The sequence below is a fragment of the Thermobia domestica genome, chromosome 2 (assembly GCF_964235325.1).
Source record: "Thermobia domestica chromosome 2, izTheDome1.hap1.1, whole genome shotgun sequence".
Taxonomy (NCBI): domain Eukaryota; kingdom Metazoa; phylum Arthropoda; class Insecta; order Zygentoma; family Lepismatidae; genus Thermobia; species Thermobia domestica.
The window spans coordinates 163,252,205-163,273,661 of record NC_137455.1 but is presented as its reverse complement, the minus strand read 5'-3'; the positions used below and the strand labels follow the sequence as shown (position 1 = coordinate 163,273,661).

Genomic DNA, 21,457 nt, shown 5'->3' with positions numbered 1-21,457 from the left:
TTAGAAAACTGCCAATGCAAAACGTAAATCACACGAAAAAGTTACTTTACCTCTCAAAAAAGTAACTTTTAGTGACCAACTTTGAAAAAAAGTAAATTTTAGTTTAAAAAAAGTGACTCGCTATGAATCCTGTTCCACTCAATGAATTTATGTGAATAAAAATATACTTACAAAAACTTAAGCTAGCGCCAAATGCGTTCCTGTATAACACTAGACTCAGTCTAAAATAAATATAATTCTTATTCCGATCGATCTCTTCATTTCTAAAAACGTTTTGACTACACTACACACGTTTTGACTAAACCGTTTATACACCACTTGCAGAGCAGGCTCGAAACCAGCAACAGAGTTTTGGGGGGCCATGAATATGTTAGGAGGAGCCATGTCATTAAAAATTCTCTTACAAATATCTAAATTGTGCATTTTGTATTGAAGTCTGGAGGGGACATGAAAAATTTAGGGAGGCCAGACTCTCCCTAGCCCCCCTCTGGTTGCGAGTCTGTTGCAGAGTAGCACTTACCAACTGAATCTGGTATAGGCTTAACTATATTGTCACATTTTTCCTTATTGAGGAGGAGTTAGGTGAATGACCACTCAAGACGTTGCCAATTTCAGTCATCTGCATCTGTCCATCAATCTCTTTTCTCGGAAACGACCGCGGAGCCCAGAAGGGTAGGTAGCAGCGGTCTGTTTTGTCAATTGTTTCAATCGAAACACGGCCCGAAAGAATTAGGTCATGTGGTTCTCGAAGCCGTACATGAGAGCGAGGTCGCTTCGTATTTTGAAGTGAAATAAAATAAGAACATTGCCTTCTTTCCTAAACGCTAAACCTTTTTTAACTTGATGTAATAAATAACCTATATGATACTGATTGATACAATTGGATTTGGGGGAGTATTCCTTTTCCATCCAAGGGTGTGTGTAAAGAAATTTGGAGGGGTGTTAGGGGGTGTTGGGGGGTGTAGATTACTCCCTGTTATATTCTGTGAATACCTGAGTACAATTTTCGTTCCTTGCCGGTTGATTTTTAAGTGTCAGACACTCCACAAACCACTCCCTCAGTAAACCACTTCATGATTTAAAAAAAGATTAAATGTTGATAATACTGATTTCCTGCTTATTAATGACTCATTATGTATATTTTTTGCATCTAGAAACTTTTATTGGCCTGGATTTGATATACATGAAAAATTCCAGATCCTATATTACAAACTACCACGAGGAGAATACGTTTCATTTTGGACATAAAGGGCACTGAAACTGTCACCAATCAACTTAGGGATCCTTAAAACTAGGAATTCGACACTAATATCGGTCATTTTCAATTATTTTTACATGTCACCATCCCTCCTTTAGGAACACTAATGGGTGATGAATTTGGATTTAAACGACACCACCCGAAGTGTCACTGTTCGTCTCAGCGATTCCGAAAACTATGGATTCGACACTAATATTCGTCATTTTCGATCATTTTTAAATATATTTCCTCCACCTTCCCTAAGTTGCACCGTCAAAATGAAATGATAAAAGTCATTCCAGGCCTACAAACGCAGAAAACTAATCTTTTTTATTTTCTGAATTCTAAAATTATGAATTCAGAATGAGGAATGTTCTTAAAAATTAGGAAAATTTCTTTGCATAATCTATACCTCAACACAAACGTATTCTCAATATGGAAGAAAGAACACAGTACTGTGCTGTAAACATTTCTGACACATGTGAGGTTTCAAAGAGTTCTTTAAGCAATAATATCAAACTACTTCCCTAAGACATGTCATGATTTTAGGAAATACCCGACATTAAATATTTCCCAGATTCTCTTCACACTATAGTTTAAAATAAAACTAAATAAGATATTATACGTTTACTAAATTATAACGTGTCGATTTATACTACCTCTGATTATAACTTCATCAGTAGAATCATGCTTTTTTTTTTCTACGTCAGCGTTGCGGACATCGACAGGAAATTATGTCATCAATGGAAATTGGGCTTTGGATTGGTCAGGTGAATACATGGCAGCTGGGACTGCATTTACCTATCAACGTCATGATCCACAAGGAAACAAAGGAGAGTCAATCTCAGCGCCAGGGCCAATAACTGAACCTGTAGACATTATGGTAGGTAACTATATCGTTTATTTGTTTATGTTTGCCAATGCTAATGCTTAAGCTTATCTAAATTTTGCACATTTACTTTCTAATTATTCCACACAATTATACTTGTACACCTTATTCCAAAAGAAATGAATGCATTGTTATGGCTTTTATATATATGCATTTACTCGTAATCTATGTAATTTCATTATTAAGAGTACAAGCCAAAAAAAGGAAATTAACCTTGTTTGATTATTATGAAAGATAATTGTTCATTACATTTACGTAAAAGTTCCCCCAAGTATTGCTAATTTAACAACATATGCACAAAGACACTTTTTTAGTTGTATATAACTACGCAAACATACTAATGATATCACCCTACAATATATAAATAGCAGTTAATACTAAAAGTCCTCTATATACAGTACATAGATAAAGGATCTGTGAAATACCCTTTTTTTCACTCAAGGCAGAGATTTCCATCTTACCTACAATAACGAATAAGTTTCTTAAATCAATTAAGTACTAGAATTCAGTTAAGGTTATGTAGGAAGTCAAATAGAACAAAGGCGGAGTAAAAAACAGAGGTGAACTTCAGTCAAGATGGTCAATTAAAGGGGAACTGCAACGTCTCTTAGCTTTAAAAACAGAGTTGAACCGTATTTTCAACTTCTGGATTTAAAGTTCACAAACACTCTGCGCGGACTGTTAGGCCCTATTGCGATTACAATTTTCTATATTTCTAACACTCCTCCAATTGGCTCATTATTTGTCTCCTTTAGTCCTTTAATAGGGTGTAATCCTTTTGCTGGCAGCCATACTTTATCAAGTCATTGATTTGCCAGTATTGAAACACATACTAAAGTATTATTTTGCATTTGCATTATTGAACCTCAATGCAAACACATTTTCTACAGCAAGATTTTTGTAAAATAGTTACTCAAAGATATATCAAGAGTGTAACTGTGGAAGTTTAAACTAGATATATTTTCATAAAAAATTAAATAAATAAAATCCTTAACCGCTGATTAAACTCCCAATCAATCAATTAAGGATTACCAGATTTTTTCTGCTTCATTCTTCATTTATATATGAAGGAATACCTGTTCTTCGCACGGGGAGAGTAGCTTTTGGAAAATATTTGAACCCCTCCCCCTCAGGATACGCATTTCAATGAAAGCGTAATTATAAAAATATGTAATGTTACCCCTTCCCACACCATCATTCATCCTTTCCGCCTCATGTCGATGGGTCTGATTTTGAAATTAAACGGCATCGGGAATAGACAGAATAGGGGAAATCGTGGTTGCTCCCTCACATCTACTCCGTCTATCCACTGAGCCATCGTCGCCCCAAGGCGTTCTTAGAAACACCCAGAAAAGTGCATAATTTTAAACTCCCCACATCGTCAATCTCCCTTCAGCCGCAAATCGAAGAACAAACTTATGATAAACAAACATACATGATTAGTTTATGATGTTATAACAAATTGCAATAACATCATACTCCAATAGCTTGCTATATACAGTGCGCTTCACGAATAACCCTAAGGCCTGTCTCCTGAAGAAACCAAGGAAGATAGAAACATGAAATCTTTTTTAACCCTCAAGGGACATTAAAAGACAGTATTATGTTAAGAAGGAGAATCCCTCATGAGGGGACACAAGGGGGTTACGGAGAGTAACTCCAAAATTTTAAACAACAAGTCCCACCGTGTAACACCTTGTTTAAAAGATAATCACGTGTAGAGACCAGTTCTGGAATCTGCATGTCGCTAGCGTGTCCCTAGCCAACATGGTGTCTATCCGTAAAGTATGATCGAAGTGTATTCCACGAATAACACTAAGGCCCATCTCCTTAAGAAACTAAGACAGATAGAAACATTAAACCTTTCGTAACCTTCAAGAGACATAAAATACAACATTATGCTGAAGGAGAATCCCCCATAAGAGGGGCCCAAGGGGGTTAGGGAATGTAACTACAAAAGTTTAAATAGCAACCTCCATCGTGTACCTCGTTTGAAAGGAAACAGTATTGCAAATACAAAACATGCAAATTGAACTGAAACGGATAGAAAAGAGAGTACCATAATATTAACAAAAAAAATCTTCCGAGACTCGAACCCCGGATCCACGTGTACTGAACACACGTGTTACCACTGCGCTACTGTCGAACTTCTACTTTTGCGGGCGAGCAGATGCAATTCATGAAGACGAGTTACCCGTGGTTGAGCTGTTTATTCGTGCACCACTATCAGATGTGGTTTTCCAACCAACAGTGCGCTACATTACAACCCGCAGGAGTAGCTCTGAAGGTCGTACACGTGTGTTTGTGCTGGTGCGTTTGACCCTACTGCATTGCAGATACAATGTGGTATCTTGAACAGAGAATTGAAATTGTGTTACTCTTTGGTACTACGAATCGTTCGTACAGTGCAACAGCACTGTTATTCAATTAACAAAACGGCGGAACCCGATTAATGTTTCTTCTGTATGCCATTTCTCACTCAAAGTCTTTACGATAGGCAGTGCGATCAATGCCCCAAAGCCTCGAAGCCCTATTGTTGCTACGGAGTAGACACAGGTACAAGTGTTAGTGGAGGGGATTTGCATTCTCAACAGTTCATAACAACAGTTTCTCAATCGTGCGGTGTATCACGCACAACGACACACAGAATCTTAAAAAAAAAAAAAAAAAAAAAGCATACCTTGCATTCATACAAACTACGTATGGTCCAGGAGTTAAGTGAACATGATGCCGATATTATGCGTACCGAGTTTTGTGAGCAGATGTGTGAGGCATTAGCGCGTGGAACAATTTTGCTGACAAACGTCTATTTTCAGCGATGAGAGTACGTTTTACTTGAATGGCAAAGTCAACAGGCATAACTGTCGATACTGGTGTGACACAAATTCTCATGTATTTCATGAAGGCAATAGTCAACACCCACAGTCGCTGAATGTCTAGGCGGGTATTCTCGGTAATCACAAAATCGGGTCCTTCTTCATTGATGGTATATTAACATGTGAGAAGTACCTGGCGATGCTGCAAGACTTGATTGTACCATTGACTGTAGAGGTAGTGGAAGAGAATCCGCAAGAATTTGGAGAGATTCTGCCCGTTTTTCAGCATGACGGCTTTTCTTCTAATTTCACGACCTTGTACGTGACTATTTAGACGGTGTGCTTCCGCGACGATGGATCGGTCATCGCGGCACCATTGAATGGCCAGCACGTCCACCAGATCTTTTCCACCTGGCTTTTTTCCTCTGAGGCTATTTGAAGACAATGGTGTTCCGCAGACAGCCCAACAGCATTACGTAGTTGCGCCAACCCCTAGTTGATGCTTGTCATTCCATAGCGGTAATGACTTTTACCCGTGTTCGTGAGGAGTTCATCCAACGTTTACATTACTGCCAGGCTGTGGGCGGTGCACATTTGGAGCATCTTCTGCATTAATGTGGTATGTCCCAAACGATACTATTTTTCTGTCTGTTTACAGCTTTGCAGTGTTTCTTCGACCGTACTTTACGGATGACCGCCATGTTAACTGGGGACACACTAGCGACATACAGTTTCCAGAACTGATCTCTACACGTGATAACCTTTCAAACGAGGTACGACAATACGAGGGTTGCTATTTAAAATTTTGTAGTTACCCTCCGTAACTCCCTTGAACCCCTCTCATGGAGGATTCCCCTTATCATCATAATATTGTCTTTTATGTCCCTTGAAGGTTACAAAATATTTCATGTTTCTATCTTCCTTGGTTTCTTCAGGAGACTGACCTTGGTGTTATTCGTGGAACTCACTGTATAGTATTTAAGCATTGCTAATTAAATTATCTGTGTTGTTGGTAAGATGAAATGAACATAAGCTTTTGAAAAAAAAAAGAATAATATTCTTTATCTTCTTGTTTCATGCTAAAGAACAAGAGCGGTATCCTTTGATTTCAGGTGATTGAAACTGGATGCTCGCAGTGAGTGAAATATGATTAGTACCTCTCTCTCTTATTGATTAGTTGAAAACAACTGCTTTCAACTTCTTTTATCTTGTCAAACACATACTTACAACTCATACTACTCATTTTTAGTTCCAGTATGGGTTAGGATCGTCGTGATTCTCACGATCTCACCAGGTTAGGTGGGTGGAGTGGAGTTCATGATTCCAATTGATAGATGAGAAAAAATATTTCTTACATGTAACAGAAAAAAGCGTGCAGATTCTAGGAACCAAATCATATACTAATTGACCAATAAACACTAAAAAAAGTTTTATCCAGCCTGTATATATTGAGATAACTAGTACTACACCACAGATGGCTATTAAACCCTAATTAAACCACACCCCATGTGTGTTTGCGTGTGTGTGTGTGTGTGAATTTTATAATGTGTTTCCTGGCATTACAGTGCATAAAGGGTTTAAGTTATTTCGATATAGGTGTAAACTTCAATAATAGAATAATATTTTTGTACTAGGAGCGCGTCCAGAAATTTTTATTGGGAGGAGTCCAAGCTTTTTGAGGGGTCCTATTGAATGGGTATTATTCTGCACCAGAAAAGATTATAATATTGTAAAATACTTCCACCTATATTTTCAGAAAAAATATGATAGAACTCGTAGATTGCTTTGTATAAGAGAAAGAGTACAAATGAAGTATAAGATCAAATTTTCATGCTACATCAATCATTTCCCTGTTAAACATGTATAGTTTTATTGAAAAAGTATAAAATTGAATGCTGGGTTTCGTAATTTTTTGTGTGTGTGGGGTTACAGACCTGGAGAAGAATCATGTTTGTTAAAATTGCATTAGTAGACACTCATACTCAACAAGTGTATGACGACGTTTCGTTTCCGGATTCTTCCGGGTCAGACAGGGTCATTTTGGATCATTTCGGATAAGACCGAGCTAATCCGGGTCATGAGTCTGTCTGGGTCTTCCGGGTCATGGGTCACGAAGTTCGTGACCTATTCCATCACCGCTCTCCCTCTTCTTCAAGCAAACCCTTAAATGATGCTGAGAGTTCGTAGCATTTTCTCAATCTACAGGTAGTTTTCGTTAACGAGTAACGTTACATACTACGAACTCTATCCTAAAAGTAAGGATTTTGAGCAAGAACACCAAAATACAGATGGTAGTTGAAAGTGTTAAAAATGGATGTGGATTTTTTTAATTGTTGTCTTATTGAACATTTTAAAACATATTTTTCTGACCAGAACAAAATGAATTATTTAATAACTATTCGATTTTTGTTACAGTTTCAAGGACCTAACGTCCTCTTCATCAGACATTGAGAAAAGACAGATGACAGCAAATCTTATATCTTCCTCAGCCGTTAGTTAGCATTATCATTTATATAATTTTAATTGTTGTTTATGTATATATGTATATATATACATATATATATATATATATATATATATATATATATATATATATATATATATATATATATATATATAATTTTAAATTTGTAATATGTAACAATATCATATAATTACATTGTTAATACATGGACAGATTGAAACAACGTAAAGTTGATGTTCGAAAGAAAAGAGAAAATAATGCTATTTACAAACATGTGAAAGAAACGGGACATAGGATAGATTGGGAAGGGGTTAGAGGTTTAGAAAGAGAAAAAAGAAAGATTATTAGGAAGTGGAAGGAAGCGAGAAGAATAAAGAAAGAACAAGAGGAGAACTTAATGAACTGGACAAGTGGTATAAATATACATGAGCAATGGGAGAAATTATTAGAAGTTATAGAAAAGTGAAAAGAAAAATGCATAAGACTATTAGTGCAATTTGAATATTTTCAAATTTCTGTTATTTTATTTTATATAAAGATCAATAGAATTGTAAAATTGCATTGACAATTAACATGTATTAACAATGTAATTATATGATATTGTTACATATTATATATATATATATATATATATATATATATATATATATATATATATATATATATATATATATATATATATAAACAACAATTAAAATTTTATAAATGAAAATGCTAACCAGGGGGGCGCCGCAAACTGAGATTACGATCTATGCCGAACACCGTGTGACGTCATGAGGTAAGCACAGCCAAGCCAGTGATGCCAGATTGTGGGAAATTTTCCGTAAAATGCGAAATTCTGAGCACTGGCGGGACTGAGGGAATTTTTCTTTAAAATAGGCTGGAAACGGGAAATGGAGACATTCTCAACTTTTTTAAATACACTATAGACGAACAAATATTCCATCATATATTGTATCAAATATTTCATCAAAGTGGAATTTGAACATTTATGATACCAAGTTGTATGCAACTTTTGGGTTGGTTACAACATTTGACACAACTGCTCTAAATTAGAACTTGTTCTATTTCTATCCAACATTATATCAAAGAAAACAAACGAAAATCGCTATGCGGTGGCACTAAAATTGAGTATGTGGACACGGAAAGCAATTGACATTATTTTGATGCATACTAGCAGCAATCTGTTTTGTATAACTATAAAATTAAAGAATATTAGGGCTAAATACCACAGGCGACTTCCCAAAATTGGCGTACATTGAGAATATTCCGTGACTTTTTTTTTTAAAAAAAAAAGCAAACATTTCTTTTCACTTTTCTTGATTTAAAAGATTTCTTAAGACGTTCTGGCATGTTATTACTTTGGCGCATGCTCAAATTATTGCGTACAGATTGACAATATGCCTATACATGGTGTGTATGGAACGATCATGTGCTATCTTGTTATATGTAGTTATTTCTTCACGAAATTAATTTGTAATGCCTTAAAAATTGTTTCTCATTGTAGAAGTTACATTCATAAGTGCAGATTCACCTTACGAGGACTTTCTTTAAGGGTCTTCACTTCAGCGAAATTAAACTACCGCTAATTTTAGTTTTTCTATAATATCTTCAAAACTAATAAAAATATTCGAAAAGCAGAAACGTAGTGAACTAGACAATACAATTGTGCATGTGATACTTTTACTACAATTCCCTATCTGTTTTTGGTATGCCGCTATTTTGGCCTACATAACCCACAAAAACTGTTAAATCTATCTACAGTTGCAAATCAAAAGCAGATAGATGAGTTGTGATAACGGTATCACACACAAAATCGTGTTGTTTAGTTTACTACGTTTCTACTTTTCGAGTATTTTTATTTATTTTGAGGATATTACAGAAAAACTCTAAAATTAGCGGTAGTTTAATTACGCAGTAGTGAAGACCTCTAAGGTGTAATTACGCATCGCACGCATATCATTTAAAAAGAGACTGCAGGAAAAGCATCTTACGATAGGTGGCCATTAAAAGCGAGGATGATATTTAACCGATTCAGAGCAGGAGCACAGCATGGGACCCACAAGTTAACACAGGGTTTTGTTCGCAAGAGGCAGAGGCATCAATAGCTGAAGGTGAGAGCCAAAATGAGGGTAGCGAAAAACACTTGATGTTGCATAAAATCAAAATAGGTTAGAGTGCGTAATATTTTCGCATTTCTAAATATAAATTAGAAGTTTCCTACACTGAAAAATTCCTCGGGAATTTAATATCCTACAGAACCCTCGTTAATATGTACTCTCTCATTTTAACTGTAAAACCTAACATTTGGTAACTGTTTAGTAATGGGGGGCCAACACTATCGAAGACTGAATACAATGTGCCCTGCAAGACTCTAACCCGCCTTTACTCGCTAACGCTCGCTCGGCAATAATGTGTGAATTAAATGTTATTAAGCTAATCTAACCGAATGTTAACAGAAAATCACAAAAAAGTCAATTAAAAACCTGCCCCCCCTCGAAGCTAAACAATAGCCAAACATTTTTGTGACGAACTATTTATTCTTAATCAGTGCCACAAACTTACAAAAGTTACTCGAAAATTAACTGAATTAGAAGAAATTTAAGCGTCGGACTAATAAATAGAATGTAGATTCATACGTATTTACTGAACAAGAAAGGAACCATGAAAATAAGATTTATTTGGGAATAGCAATAAAGGAGGGAAATGAGTCAGAAGTAACTATGAATAATCATTCCATTCATTTCTACAACCTTATTCATTATAGTTACACCAGCAGGTGTCACCATAAAACTCACATATACGCAAGGTTCATATATACACTACAGGTTGCGCCAGCCCAAGCACTATGAATTCCATTGTACATCATAGTCCGTCTAAAGCGGTATTTTTTAAAATTATTTACTACTAGATGAAAACTATATCTATTTAGGTTAGCGGGAAATTTTGCATCACATCGGGAAATTTTGTGGCTTTGGACGGGAATTTTGCTGTTAAAAGATTGGCATCACTGAGCCAAGAAAATACTCGCGTCTGCTTACCCGGTGACGTCACACATCCAACGATTGGGCTGGCGCAACCTGTAGTGTATATACGAACCTTGATACTAACTAACGGATGAGGAAGATATAAGATTTGCTGTCATCTGTCTTTTCTCAATGTCTGATGAAGAGGACGTTAGGTCCTTGAAACTGTAACAAAAATCGTATAGTTATTAAATAATTCACTTTGTTCTGGTCAGAAAAATGTGTTTTAAAATGTTATTGTGATTATCCAGAACTATGGAGTATATTTATTGTCTTATTTAATGAAATTTTAACCAGAAGTAACAACATAAGACGTTACTAAAATACTTACCATTATACGTACGTGTACCAAAAAAAAAAAAAAAAAAAAAAAAGGACTGATCCGAAAAAGAAAAACAAATTACATTTACATAATTAAATATTTAATTGTATTTTTTCATAGGTGATTTATCAACAACCGAATCCTGGCATACAGTACGAATATCAACTACCAATGGGAACTGGAGGACCTGTTACACAATCAACAGCTATTTCACCTGGTCAGTAGAATATATATAAATATATCTTTCCGTGATAGTCTCTTATAAAGAGCTTGAAGAACAAAATTAGGACCAACAAAAACTTCTAAATGATGTAACTGTATATTTTTTTTTTTTTAAAAAAAGTACTAAACGAATACAGGAGTGAGATAGGACGTTGTAATAGATAAATTATTGCTGACGGTCAACAACTTTTGCAAAAGCACAAATGTAATGAATCATTGCAAATCACCTCATAAACTTCTCTTGTTAATGTAATTTTTAAATACCTTGGCACCTTCTGTTCCTTTTTAACATATGGTAGGGTATATATATATATTTGTGGATGTATACATATGGAAATAAGTATGTATGAATGTCATGTGTAGCAAAAGAAGATTAGGAAAGATTTTGCAAATGGACCTATATTTAGAGGGTCACATGTGTTACTAACATACATGTCATTCGTATTTTACTTCTCACTCCAAACATATACCAGTACCGTAACTCAAGCAACTACGTGTATGTAAGAAGTAGCAAGAGCTGTTTGTTCTTGAGAGCTTCCATGTTACTTATACGGAACTAAGATAATATATTACTTGCAACTATGAAAAAAAGAATAAACATTTAGTTTATTAATTCTTAGAAAGCAATTAGAGTAGAGAGAGGAATTCGAGTATCAAAATGATACAGACGGTATGCCCGGACGATGGAGTGAGTAGGCCATAAGGCATGGTAGCAATACATAGTGTATACATTTCTATACAGGGTGTTAATCAACTATACCGACAAACTGCAAGAACTGAATTCCTCTCAGCAAAATAAGAGAAAAAGTTCCTATGGACCTATGGCGAAAAGAGCATTGTTTCAGAGCTAGGGCTGTCCAAAATCGTGAAAAAACCAAATTTCAACAGGCCCTATTTCGAGTTCCAGAAACTGTGGATAGTGGTCCTTATCAGCGTAAAGGAAGTCACGTATACACAATCCAAAACTGCATATTTCGTCAATCTTCAATCGGTGTACAGGGTATTTCCTACAGGGTGTAATTCTCAGATATGCTATCAATAGAGTTTTCAGATATATCCTGATTTCAAGAAGGGTCCAAAGTAGGCAGGACGTAAGCCTTGATAACAATGGACACCCAATGCTTCGGAGGGAAGTCGGAAGTGTTAGGAACCGGCAGCTCCATGTTTCTCTGTGTTCGGAATAATGTGTGATGCGATGTATTTCGTCACGGTATATTTCACGTTTTCTTCATTTATAAGCGTGAAAGAAAACATTTCAGCATCTGTTTTCCCGAGTACGAGAGACCGTGCTACTTACGATTCTTAACACTTCCGACATCGCGCATTCCGTGTGAACTGCTATCAAGGCTTATCGTTTGTCTCCTTTGAACCAATCATAAAGTCAGAGCATATCTCAAAATTCGGTTGATGGCATGTCTGGGAATTTCACCCTTCATGGAATACACTGTGCACCCATTGAACATTGATGAAATATGAATTTTTGGATTGCATATACATGACTTCCCTTACGCTGATAAAGACTATATCCACAGTTTCTGGAACTCGAAATAGAGCCTTTTGAAATTGGACTTTTTCGCGATTTTGGACAGCCGTAGCTCTGAAACTATGCACGTTTCCCCACAGGTCCATATGAACTTTTTTCTCTTATTTTAATGTAAGAAATTACCTCTTGCAGTTTGTCGGTATAGTTCATTAACACCCTGTATATTGCTTGAATAAGAGAAGACTGTTTCGGCTTGGTACTGGTTTAAACAATCATTACAATATATATCAGAATAGATTATCCGAATTTTCTCATTGTAAGTGTAATAGAATAAAGTGTAGGGTTGTAAATTGTAATAGAGGAATTTTCTCGTTATAAAATATTTAATAAATCCTGGCAATCCATCTCTATTTTCAAAATTAACTATTATTTTCTGTTGGTGTTGTTTGTTGAAGTTCAGCGTTCGTTTCCAGCCCCAAGACTATGTGATACATGGATCTATAGTATAAGATGGAATCTGGATCATTGCAATTCTTTTCTTCCCGGGAATCGAAGCTGGGGCTCCTTGTTTCAAAGGCACATGCTCTATTCGCTAGTCTTGCGATTTTCTGTCTATTTGATATTTATTTCAAGTTAAAGCATTAAAATATTTAACATCCCACGGTTGTCCCCTGTAGGATAAAGAAGAAGACGAATTAAAGAAAATGAATGAGAGTGAGTTTAATTGGTGGAATGAAAATGTGGGAGAAACAGGAAGAACCCTGACACAACCCATAGACACGATGTTGTCCACTATAAACTCATGTGGCCTGGGATGGATCCAGGAATCTCTTACGCAAGAGGATGAGCGCTCTACAATTGAGTCACCGTGTCCCCTGCTCCTTTCCCTCCCACAAAAAAAAAAAAAACATTAAATTGTCCAAAGTATGATTATAAGAATGTAACCGTTTAAAGAAAAAGATGAGTGGTCAGTTTTTTCAATAATATTTACATCGTAAAAGATGGAGATCAAGATTGTTCTTTTTCTTTCAATGTAAAAAGTAAAAGGGATATCCATGCAAGAACTACGCGTAAAATTTTAGCTCCAATGACACGTTAAACTGTATCAAATGAATAAAATATACATTTTTCATTTTTGTACTCTGTCATGACTGGGTAATTCCTTGCCTCAAAGTAATAAACTTCTATGCATCAGTTCTTCGTTTTAACATGTTATTACACTTATTTGACTATCAATTACCCACCTTTTTCCTTTCATAATAAATTCTGTCACATCTCACGCAATATTCAATGTTCTACTAGTTAATTTTGTCTGTTTTAACTTCTTCTGCCTCTAGTATTGTTTTCTTTCTCCTACTTTCTTGTTTACTCTTTTACTAGTTTTACGTTCCAGTCAGCTAATAATCTTCATTCTTCTCCATTATCTATAATATCTAGGATGTGAAACGCCAGACTATGTTAATAATCTGTTGCTGTTAAATGTGTTCCAAAATTTTACTTTTGATTTCATTTTTGTTATGTAGTATACAATGTTTTGTAAAACATCTGACTTCTTTACCCATTAATACACTTCCAATGTTTAAACTGTGATTGTTTAAGAAGAAATTGAAGATGGTAGTAATGAAACTCTTAATTAGAAAAATAGTTCGTGATTTCAACGAATGTACACATTTTAATGATCAAAACATGATGAAAAAGTTTTTCAGGAATATCACTTCGTGAGCTTCCTTGGGCGTATGTGCAAAGGTCTGTGTATAAACCAAATCTTTGTATATAAAGAACAAATACTAAACTTAGTTTTTAAAAAAATAATTTCTATAGTGTGTAAGGTCATATTTTGCGCCTATACTAAAACGTAAGGCAACTGGTAGTTTACTGGAGGACTAAAAATTGAAAATTACATTTTTCTCGAAAACCCCTCTAACTATTTTATTCAGTCGTCATAAATAAATATTTCATTAATATCCTTACATTATACTAGGTAATATTATTCACTTTATTCAGGAAAAAAATACAAAAAAGGAATTTGGTATATGATGGTACGTATAATTAATTTCTATCGGAAAAAATATTAAACATTTACTTGTTTGAGTGATATATACTAGCGGCTACCAATCTTTTTTGATTGGTTACACAGTTTCTTTAACGCTCACGATGTCGTGCCCAGGCGTGCAACCTGAAATGTTTGTTGGGAGGAGTCGAAACGTAGGGAGGGGGGTCCTTAACTGAGGAAACATATCCAACTTATGATTTAAAATATTGTTATTGGATTGGATATTTTATAGCCACTCTGCGATAAATTATATATAACTAAATTTAATCATGCTATTTCTAGAAATCGTAGTTATACACGAATCAATATTTGGATAATGTTTTAATTAATTTACCAATATCTAGATACCTCTTTCAGGTGGCGCTCCAATCAATGATGGAGGCAGTCGAGTACTACCTCTGAATAGTCAATTAAATAGACCCAGGTAAAAGCACTTACTTATAATACATTTTTTGGTCTTCCTTTTTTTAAAATGTCTTTTATAAGCAAGATTGTTATTACCAGAGAAAACTCATATATCTCTCTCTACAATTTATCTACAGAAGACGCACAGTTGCTCATATTTCCCTTATAAAAAAATAGTGCAACTGTAATGGGACATATTGACTTTTTTTAAACGTAGAAAATTGATATCACAGTCCACTGAACGGATACTGGAATCAAGGTTAATAAACATTACACACTTTAAAAGGAAGTATTGACTTCTTAGTTTGGAAATATAATTGTCTGTTCCAATATCATGATGATTAAGGGCCATTCCATGTCAAATCAACAAGTCATCAGACTTGACCATCTCAGATTTTTTAATAAATTGGTGCACAGCTTTATTACAGCAGAAGATTAAAAAAGTCCCAAATATACCCCTCTCCCCTTGAAGGTCTCCCCATACAGGGTGTTCAAAAATTTCAAAAAGGGCATTTTTTCAGCTACAGTAATTATTAAAAATTGTCATAAAATGGTTAATATGTGCACTATAGACATGAAACAAACACTATTGGAAAGCTTAAAGATTGCTCTACAAGTTTTATTATATTGAAAAAACATTAAGATAAAAAATAACGCTTCAAAAATTCAAATTAAAAATTGAATGTTCCTCCGAATGTGTTCAAAATTGTCCAGATTGTAGTCTCATATGTGTACTAAAACATCACAAAGTTGCATTTTGGGCACTCAATGGGATCCGATTTAAAATTCAAAATAAACTAAACATTGCAAGATATTAACCATGTGAATATCTGGGTTCAGATCGATAACCACTTGCCTGTCGCTATTTACCTGCAGCGTCAAATGAATTTATATTCAACTTCATTCGTTTCTTGATGTATTCATTTGAATTTACATAATTATCCACCTTTCGAGTTATTTAGAGAGGTATTACGTTTCCGAACATTACTCAATAGAGGTTATTATTCTTGTTAGTCAGTAAGGATATTTTTACATATATATTAGCTACATTGATACATATTATTTTCATTCCGTTATTTCAGGATTGCTGTTACAGACATATGGAAGTGCATCATTGAAATAGGAAAAAGAAATCATTGACTAATTGTTTGTGCTGAAAGTGTGTGGTGATTGTGAACAGTGCCACTGTGTTTCACAACACATTTGATACAAATATTGTCAAAGGGATTGAACTATACCACTCTCTTTCATAATAAGTTCTGTAAGAGCAATCCTGAAACAAACTAACGAAAATAACATGTATCAATGTAGCCAATATAAATTTAGAAACATCCATACTGACTAACAAGAATAATGACTTCTATTAAGTAAGTTCGGAAACGTAGTACCTCTCTAAATAACTCGGAAGGTGGATAATTATGTAAATTCAAATGAATACATCAAGAAACAAATGAAGTTGAATATAAATTCATTTGATGCTACAGGTAAATGCTACAGGCAAGCGGTTATCGATCTGAACCCAGATAATCACCTGATCAATATCTTGCAATGTTTAGTTTATGTTTAATTTTAAATCGGATCCCATTGAGTGCCCAAAATGCAACTTTGTGGTGTTTTAGTACACATATGAGACTACAATCTGGACAATTTCGAACACATTCAGAGAGACATTTCTGTGCGAAACTTAAAATTCAAATTTGAATTTGAATTTTTGAAGTGTTATTTTTATTGTATAGGTTTTTTCGATATAGTACAACTTGTAGGGCGATCTTTAAGCTTTCTAATGGTGTTTGTTTCATGTCTCTAGTGCACATATTAACCATTTTATGACAATTTTTAATAATCACTGTAGCTGAAAAAAATGCCTTTTTCTGAATTTTTTGAATACCCTGTATGGGGACACTTTCAGGAGAAGAGAGGTAATATTTGGGATATTTTCATCTCCCACTGTAATAAAGCTGTGCACCAATTTTTACAAAAATCTGAGATCGTCAGGTCAGATTTTGTCATTTTATTGGTTGATTTCACTTGGAATGTCTCTTAAATAATTCAACACCAAATATTTGATATGCTCCAATATCTAATCTTATTTCCCAGAAGTTCATGTAACCTTAATTTTTATTTATTGTACTAATTGTACTATGTAATCAGTTATCCTCTATATTACATTTCCAACTTTTATGACAAAGTTTTGACTTGTCAACTTGGAAATGGAAGGCAGAATAAGTTAGTTCTGTTAACAGACCTTTTTTTTAGGTTAGACAACAGATGTTAACATCAATTTTGTAAATCAATAGGTTGTTTTAGTATTATGTTGTATCTATTTTGATTTATCTGAAGAATCATTTTACTTTACTATGCTTCAAGCATTGTCAGTAAGAAAATACTGTTCATTCAAAGCCTTAATGATAACAAAGTGCTCAAGTTAGATATTGAGCTTAAATATTTCCATCGTTTTTCTTAGTCCTATCATAAAAGTCCAGGTACATTTTAATAAATTGTTAAAACATTAATGCCAGAAGAGTATTCATAAACAAATTGGGATAAAAATTATTTAATAACAAATTTAATGAAGATGAATTTCTAGCAAAGTTTGATAAATGTGTTTCATTTCACATTCTGTAACAACCAAACATTTTTTAATTATTGAATTTTTCTCAATAGCATTGGAGCATATATACCAGATCGAGCTTCAGATCAAGTGGGTTATACATGGAATAGAAAATATCCATCACAGCCTCAATATGTGACTGGACCAGGAGCGTTGCGTTTAGGGGATGAAGCAGTGTTCCGAGCTCCCAATCTTGTTCCGGATCCAAATGGTGCTCTTCCCTTCACATGGAGAGTTTCTGGTCTAACTCCCTGCACCAAAACATGTGGCGGTGGTAAGAAATAATCAATAACTTCAATCAATGTCTCTAGAATATTGTTGAAGCTCATTCACATTTACTACGTAAAGCAATGAAATGTCAGTACAAGTGTTAATATAATATTATATAAAAAAAATTAGCTTAAAACGTAGGCCTACATAAATTTTCCTAATGTCATTACTTTTTAAGAATCTGATGCCGAGAAGTTAATTTGACTTGGTTCTGTTTATTATCTATGATTATTTCATGGTAATGTTTTGAAATGTTGAATTTGATGTTTCGAAATTTATTTTAGATCTATTACAATTAATTGTAACTGATTATGAACAATTCTTTATTGAATAGTATTGTTTTTTAAAAAAAAAAGACTGGCCACTCACCTCTATTTAAAAGGTCATATTCTCACAATTAAAGCAATTTAATATTTTATCTTGAAATAGAAGCACAAGAAAATTGTGATTTATTTTCGCTCTTTGATAAGAAAGAGAAAGAGAGAGAGGTGAGTAGCCAGAGTTTTTGAACAAGACACTACAGGAAATCAAACTACAACTTGACTACATCATATTAATTTAATTTCAACTACATATCTGTTAGTATCTCTGGTTCTCTACAAACGATAACGTGATTATTGAAGTACTTCAAGATGCAACATTTTTATTTTTGCGAACACAGCTTTGGTTGTAACCTCTTACTGTTCCTCAACTATGCTATACGTAAATACTATCAGTTGGATTTTGTATTAAATGTTAACAATTTTGTTTACACAAGATTCAAGATCTTTAAATACTATTTCCTATCACATTTTATAACTATTTACACTGTATTTATACGCTTTGAAACACTAGTTTGTAAAAAATATTTCTTACCATCTAGATTCAAAGTTCAAACATTTCACTTAAGAAATTTTTACTTCGGACATTGTTTTAGTACCTTCTCTAATATTGCATATGCACGATTCTTTTCATTGATTGTAAATTCTGCGTTAACTAATTTTGTGATTGCTCAGTTAAGTACATTTCAATATATGAGTATTAGTTACATATTTAATTAGTTTTTCTCCATGTGATAGACAATGCCCCATACGTTTCTCGTGCATGCTACAGAGACATGATTAGAAATATTTTCTAGGTAGTTAGGTATAGGGCCTATATGAACGTACTGAGATGCTTCAGAAGCAGCTATTGTCCCCCTTATGCACTTTGACAGGAACAGGTTGACGTATGTCAAGTAACGCACGCGAGTTTACGATCTTCAAAATATTTATTACATGTTTCGTAATTTATACCATTTAATAAGTATTTTTATAGGCATATTATGATTTGATATCATAGCCTATTACAGTATTGTATAATTTTTAAATGCATGTAACTTAAAATAATAAATAGAAAATATGCGCTTATAGATTATTCATTGAAGAAAAATTAAAATAATTCCATAAAAACGAGATTTAAAAATACTTCAACTATAGCTATGTACCTGTATATTATAGGTCTCTCTTCTTGGAAATACAAAGGGAAACCTTTAATGTTACATACACTTTTATATTCTTGGTCTGAACAGGAATGTAAATGATAGAAGACCTGAGACTGTCTCGTCTCGAAAACGCGATGTGAAATAGCATATCGTCTCGAAAAATGTATCATTCTATTGGAAGAGCTGATTTATCTCGAATCTCTTCAAGAAATATGTCCCTCTCGTCTCGACTTGTGCAGCCTTAAGTCTAAAAGATCATAAGCCTTATTTGTAGTATAATGTAAGTATAATTTAAACATAAACTTGAGTACACAAGAAATGATGATACTCGTATTAATACAAGATTTTTCAAGTACAATATCAAAAATTGAATGTATCACACTGGTGTTTATGGTTTCTAAAATATTTAGATACTTTAAAGAGTATTTGTATAACTCGCTAACGACATTAATATAAGTGAATTGGGACTATAATGTGTGCGCTTACAAGAATTGTATGTGTTGAAAATTAATTCCATTATTTCAGGGGAGCAAAGAACTATTGTGGTCTGTGTAAAAGAAAATAGTCTTGCAGTGGTACCAGAATCTCGATGTGATCCTCTTACACGGCCAGAAGAACAAATAGTTAGATGTAATACACGACCTTGTCCAGCAAAGTAAGTTAATTTAATACTCTTTCTCAACAAAAGATAGCTTTTCCTTCATTTCTTCTACTTCATTTACTATGAACCATTGTCTACTCCATTTATTATGGAGCTCCTCCGTGGCTAAGTGGTTAGCATACGCGTCTTCGACGCGGAACTCCCGGGTTCGATTCCCGGCGGGAGCTCATGTGATTCGGATTACGTTACTCAGTAGGTCCACGTCTCATATAGCCTCGCTGCTGAAAAGGGATGTTAAACTCAAAATCAACTGAACTCCATTTATTATGGATTAACCCCATCATGTTAGATTGCTCTTTTTCTTTTCTTACTTCAGTCAGTAAAAGAACAATCATTATTTAAACTATTTCTTGCTAATCTATTGTATGCTCTTATTTGGAGGTTTGTAACAACATAGCATTCAACTTTAAGGAAAATATACAGTATACGTGTACTGCTGAGACCATTTTAATTTGTTTTTGTATTCACCAATTAATTTCGTTTATAATTAGTGCTCGTATTTATAGACACAACAAAATGTAAAATATACAGAAAGTATTTTAATAACAAATAATAATATTAATATATCTAATGTGATTTGTCATATCTCTTCATTGACTGTAATGCCAGGAAATTTAGTTTACTTTTATTAATGAGGACTAAAATTTTAAACGCCATAAGTCATTATACCTTCAAAATAATTGATTGATTTGAGTTTAAAGTATTTTTTCAACTCCAAGACTTTAAGAGACGGGACCTAGTATTTAAAGTAAACTGTGATCCAAGCGCACACCCAGAAATTTTTATTGAGAGGGATTCAAGCTTTGTGGTTAGGGTACTTCCAATACTACAAGTCATTACGTCCATATAGTATTAAACAGGTATTATTCTGCACCAGAAAAGGTTATAAGTTATTGTAAAATACTTTCACCTATATGTACAGAAAAATATTATTGAACTATTTTGTTTTTATAGTAGAAAGAGTACAGATGAAGTGTAAGATCAAAATTTCATGCTACACCAATCATTTCCCTGTTAAACAAGTATAGTGTTATTGATATAGTTTAGGAACGTATGTTGAGTTAGGAATTTTGGGAGATAGTCTGGACATGATGGACTCCCCCCGTGGATGTGCCTCTGCTCTGAATCACTACTGGCGGGGTTTGTATCCGCGGCAAAATATCTATGTTTATGTAGCAATAAATTTGTAGCTCGTAAGATATAGATTTTTACACCAAAAATTTGTGTGTAAGAATTTTGTCATCATTTGACGATAATAAGTTCTGACGTTGGATAATAGCATTTTTAAGTAAGTATTGACCTAGAAACAACCCAATTTTGTTCCATTTTAGTATATACAGTTGTGTTTTAACACGTCCTTGTTCAACAACTGCACTATTGCCAAAATTTGGAATATTGTTCTTAACATGGAAAAATTGGTTTTCGTGCAATGGAGAATAAAATTATTGTGCCTTAATGTATGTGCCATTCCCAGTTTTGTTCAAGTGTAATACAAGATCTTGGTGATTGTGTTACATCAAAGTACACGCACATCAA

General features: G+C 34.2%; 1 protein-coding gene across 1 annotated transcript in view; it reads left to right on the top strand.

Moving 5' to 3' along the window:
• The window catches only part of LOC145676991 (thrombospondin type-1 domain-containing protein 4-like), a 310,223-nt gene that overhangs the window by 262,234 nt on the left and 26,532 nt on the right, over nt 1–21,457 (top strand). The window contains exons 3-7 of the mRNA XM_081747712.1: nt 1,948–2,120; nt 10,875–10,971; nt 14,870–14,936; nt 17,582–17,802; nt 19,786–19,915. Coding sequence (XP_081603838.1) covers nt 1,948–2,120; nt 10,875–10,971; nt 14,870–14,936; nt 17,582–17,802; nt 19,786–19,915 — 688 coding nt within the window. The remainder of the gene's footprint in view (nt 1–1,947; nt 2,121–10,874; nt 10,972–14,869; nt 14,937–17,581; nt 17,803–19,785; nt 19,916–21,457) is intronic.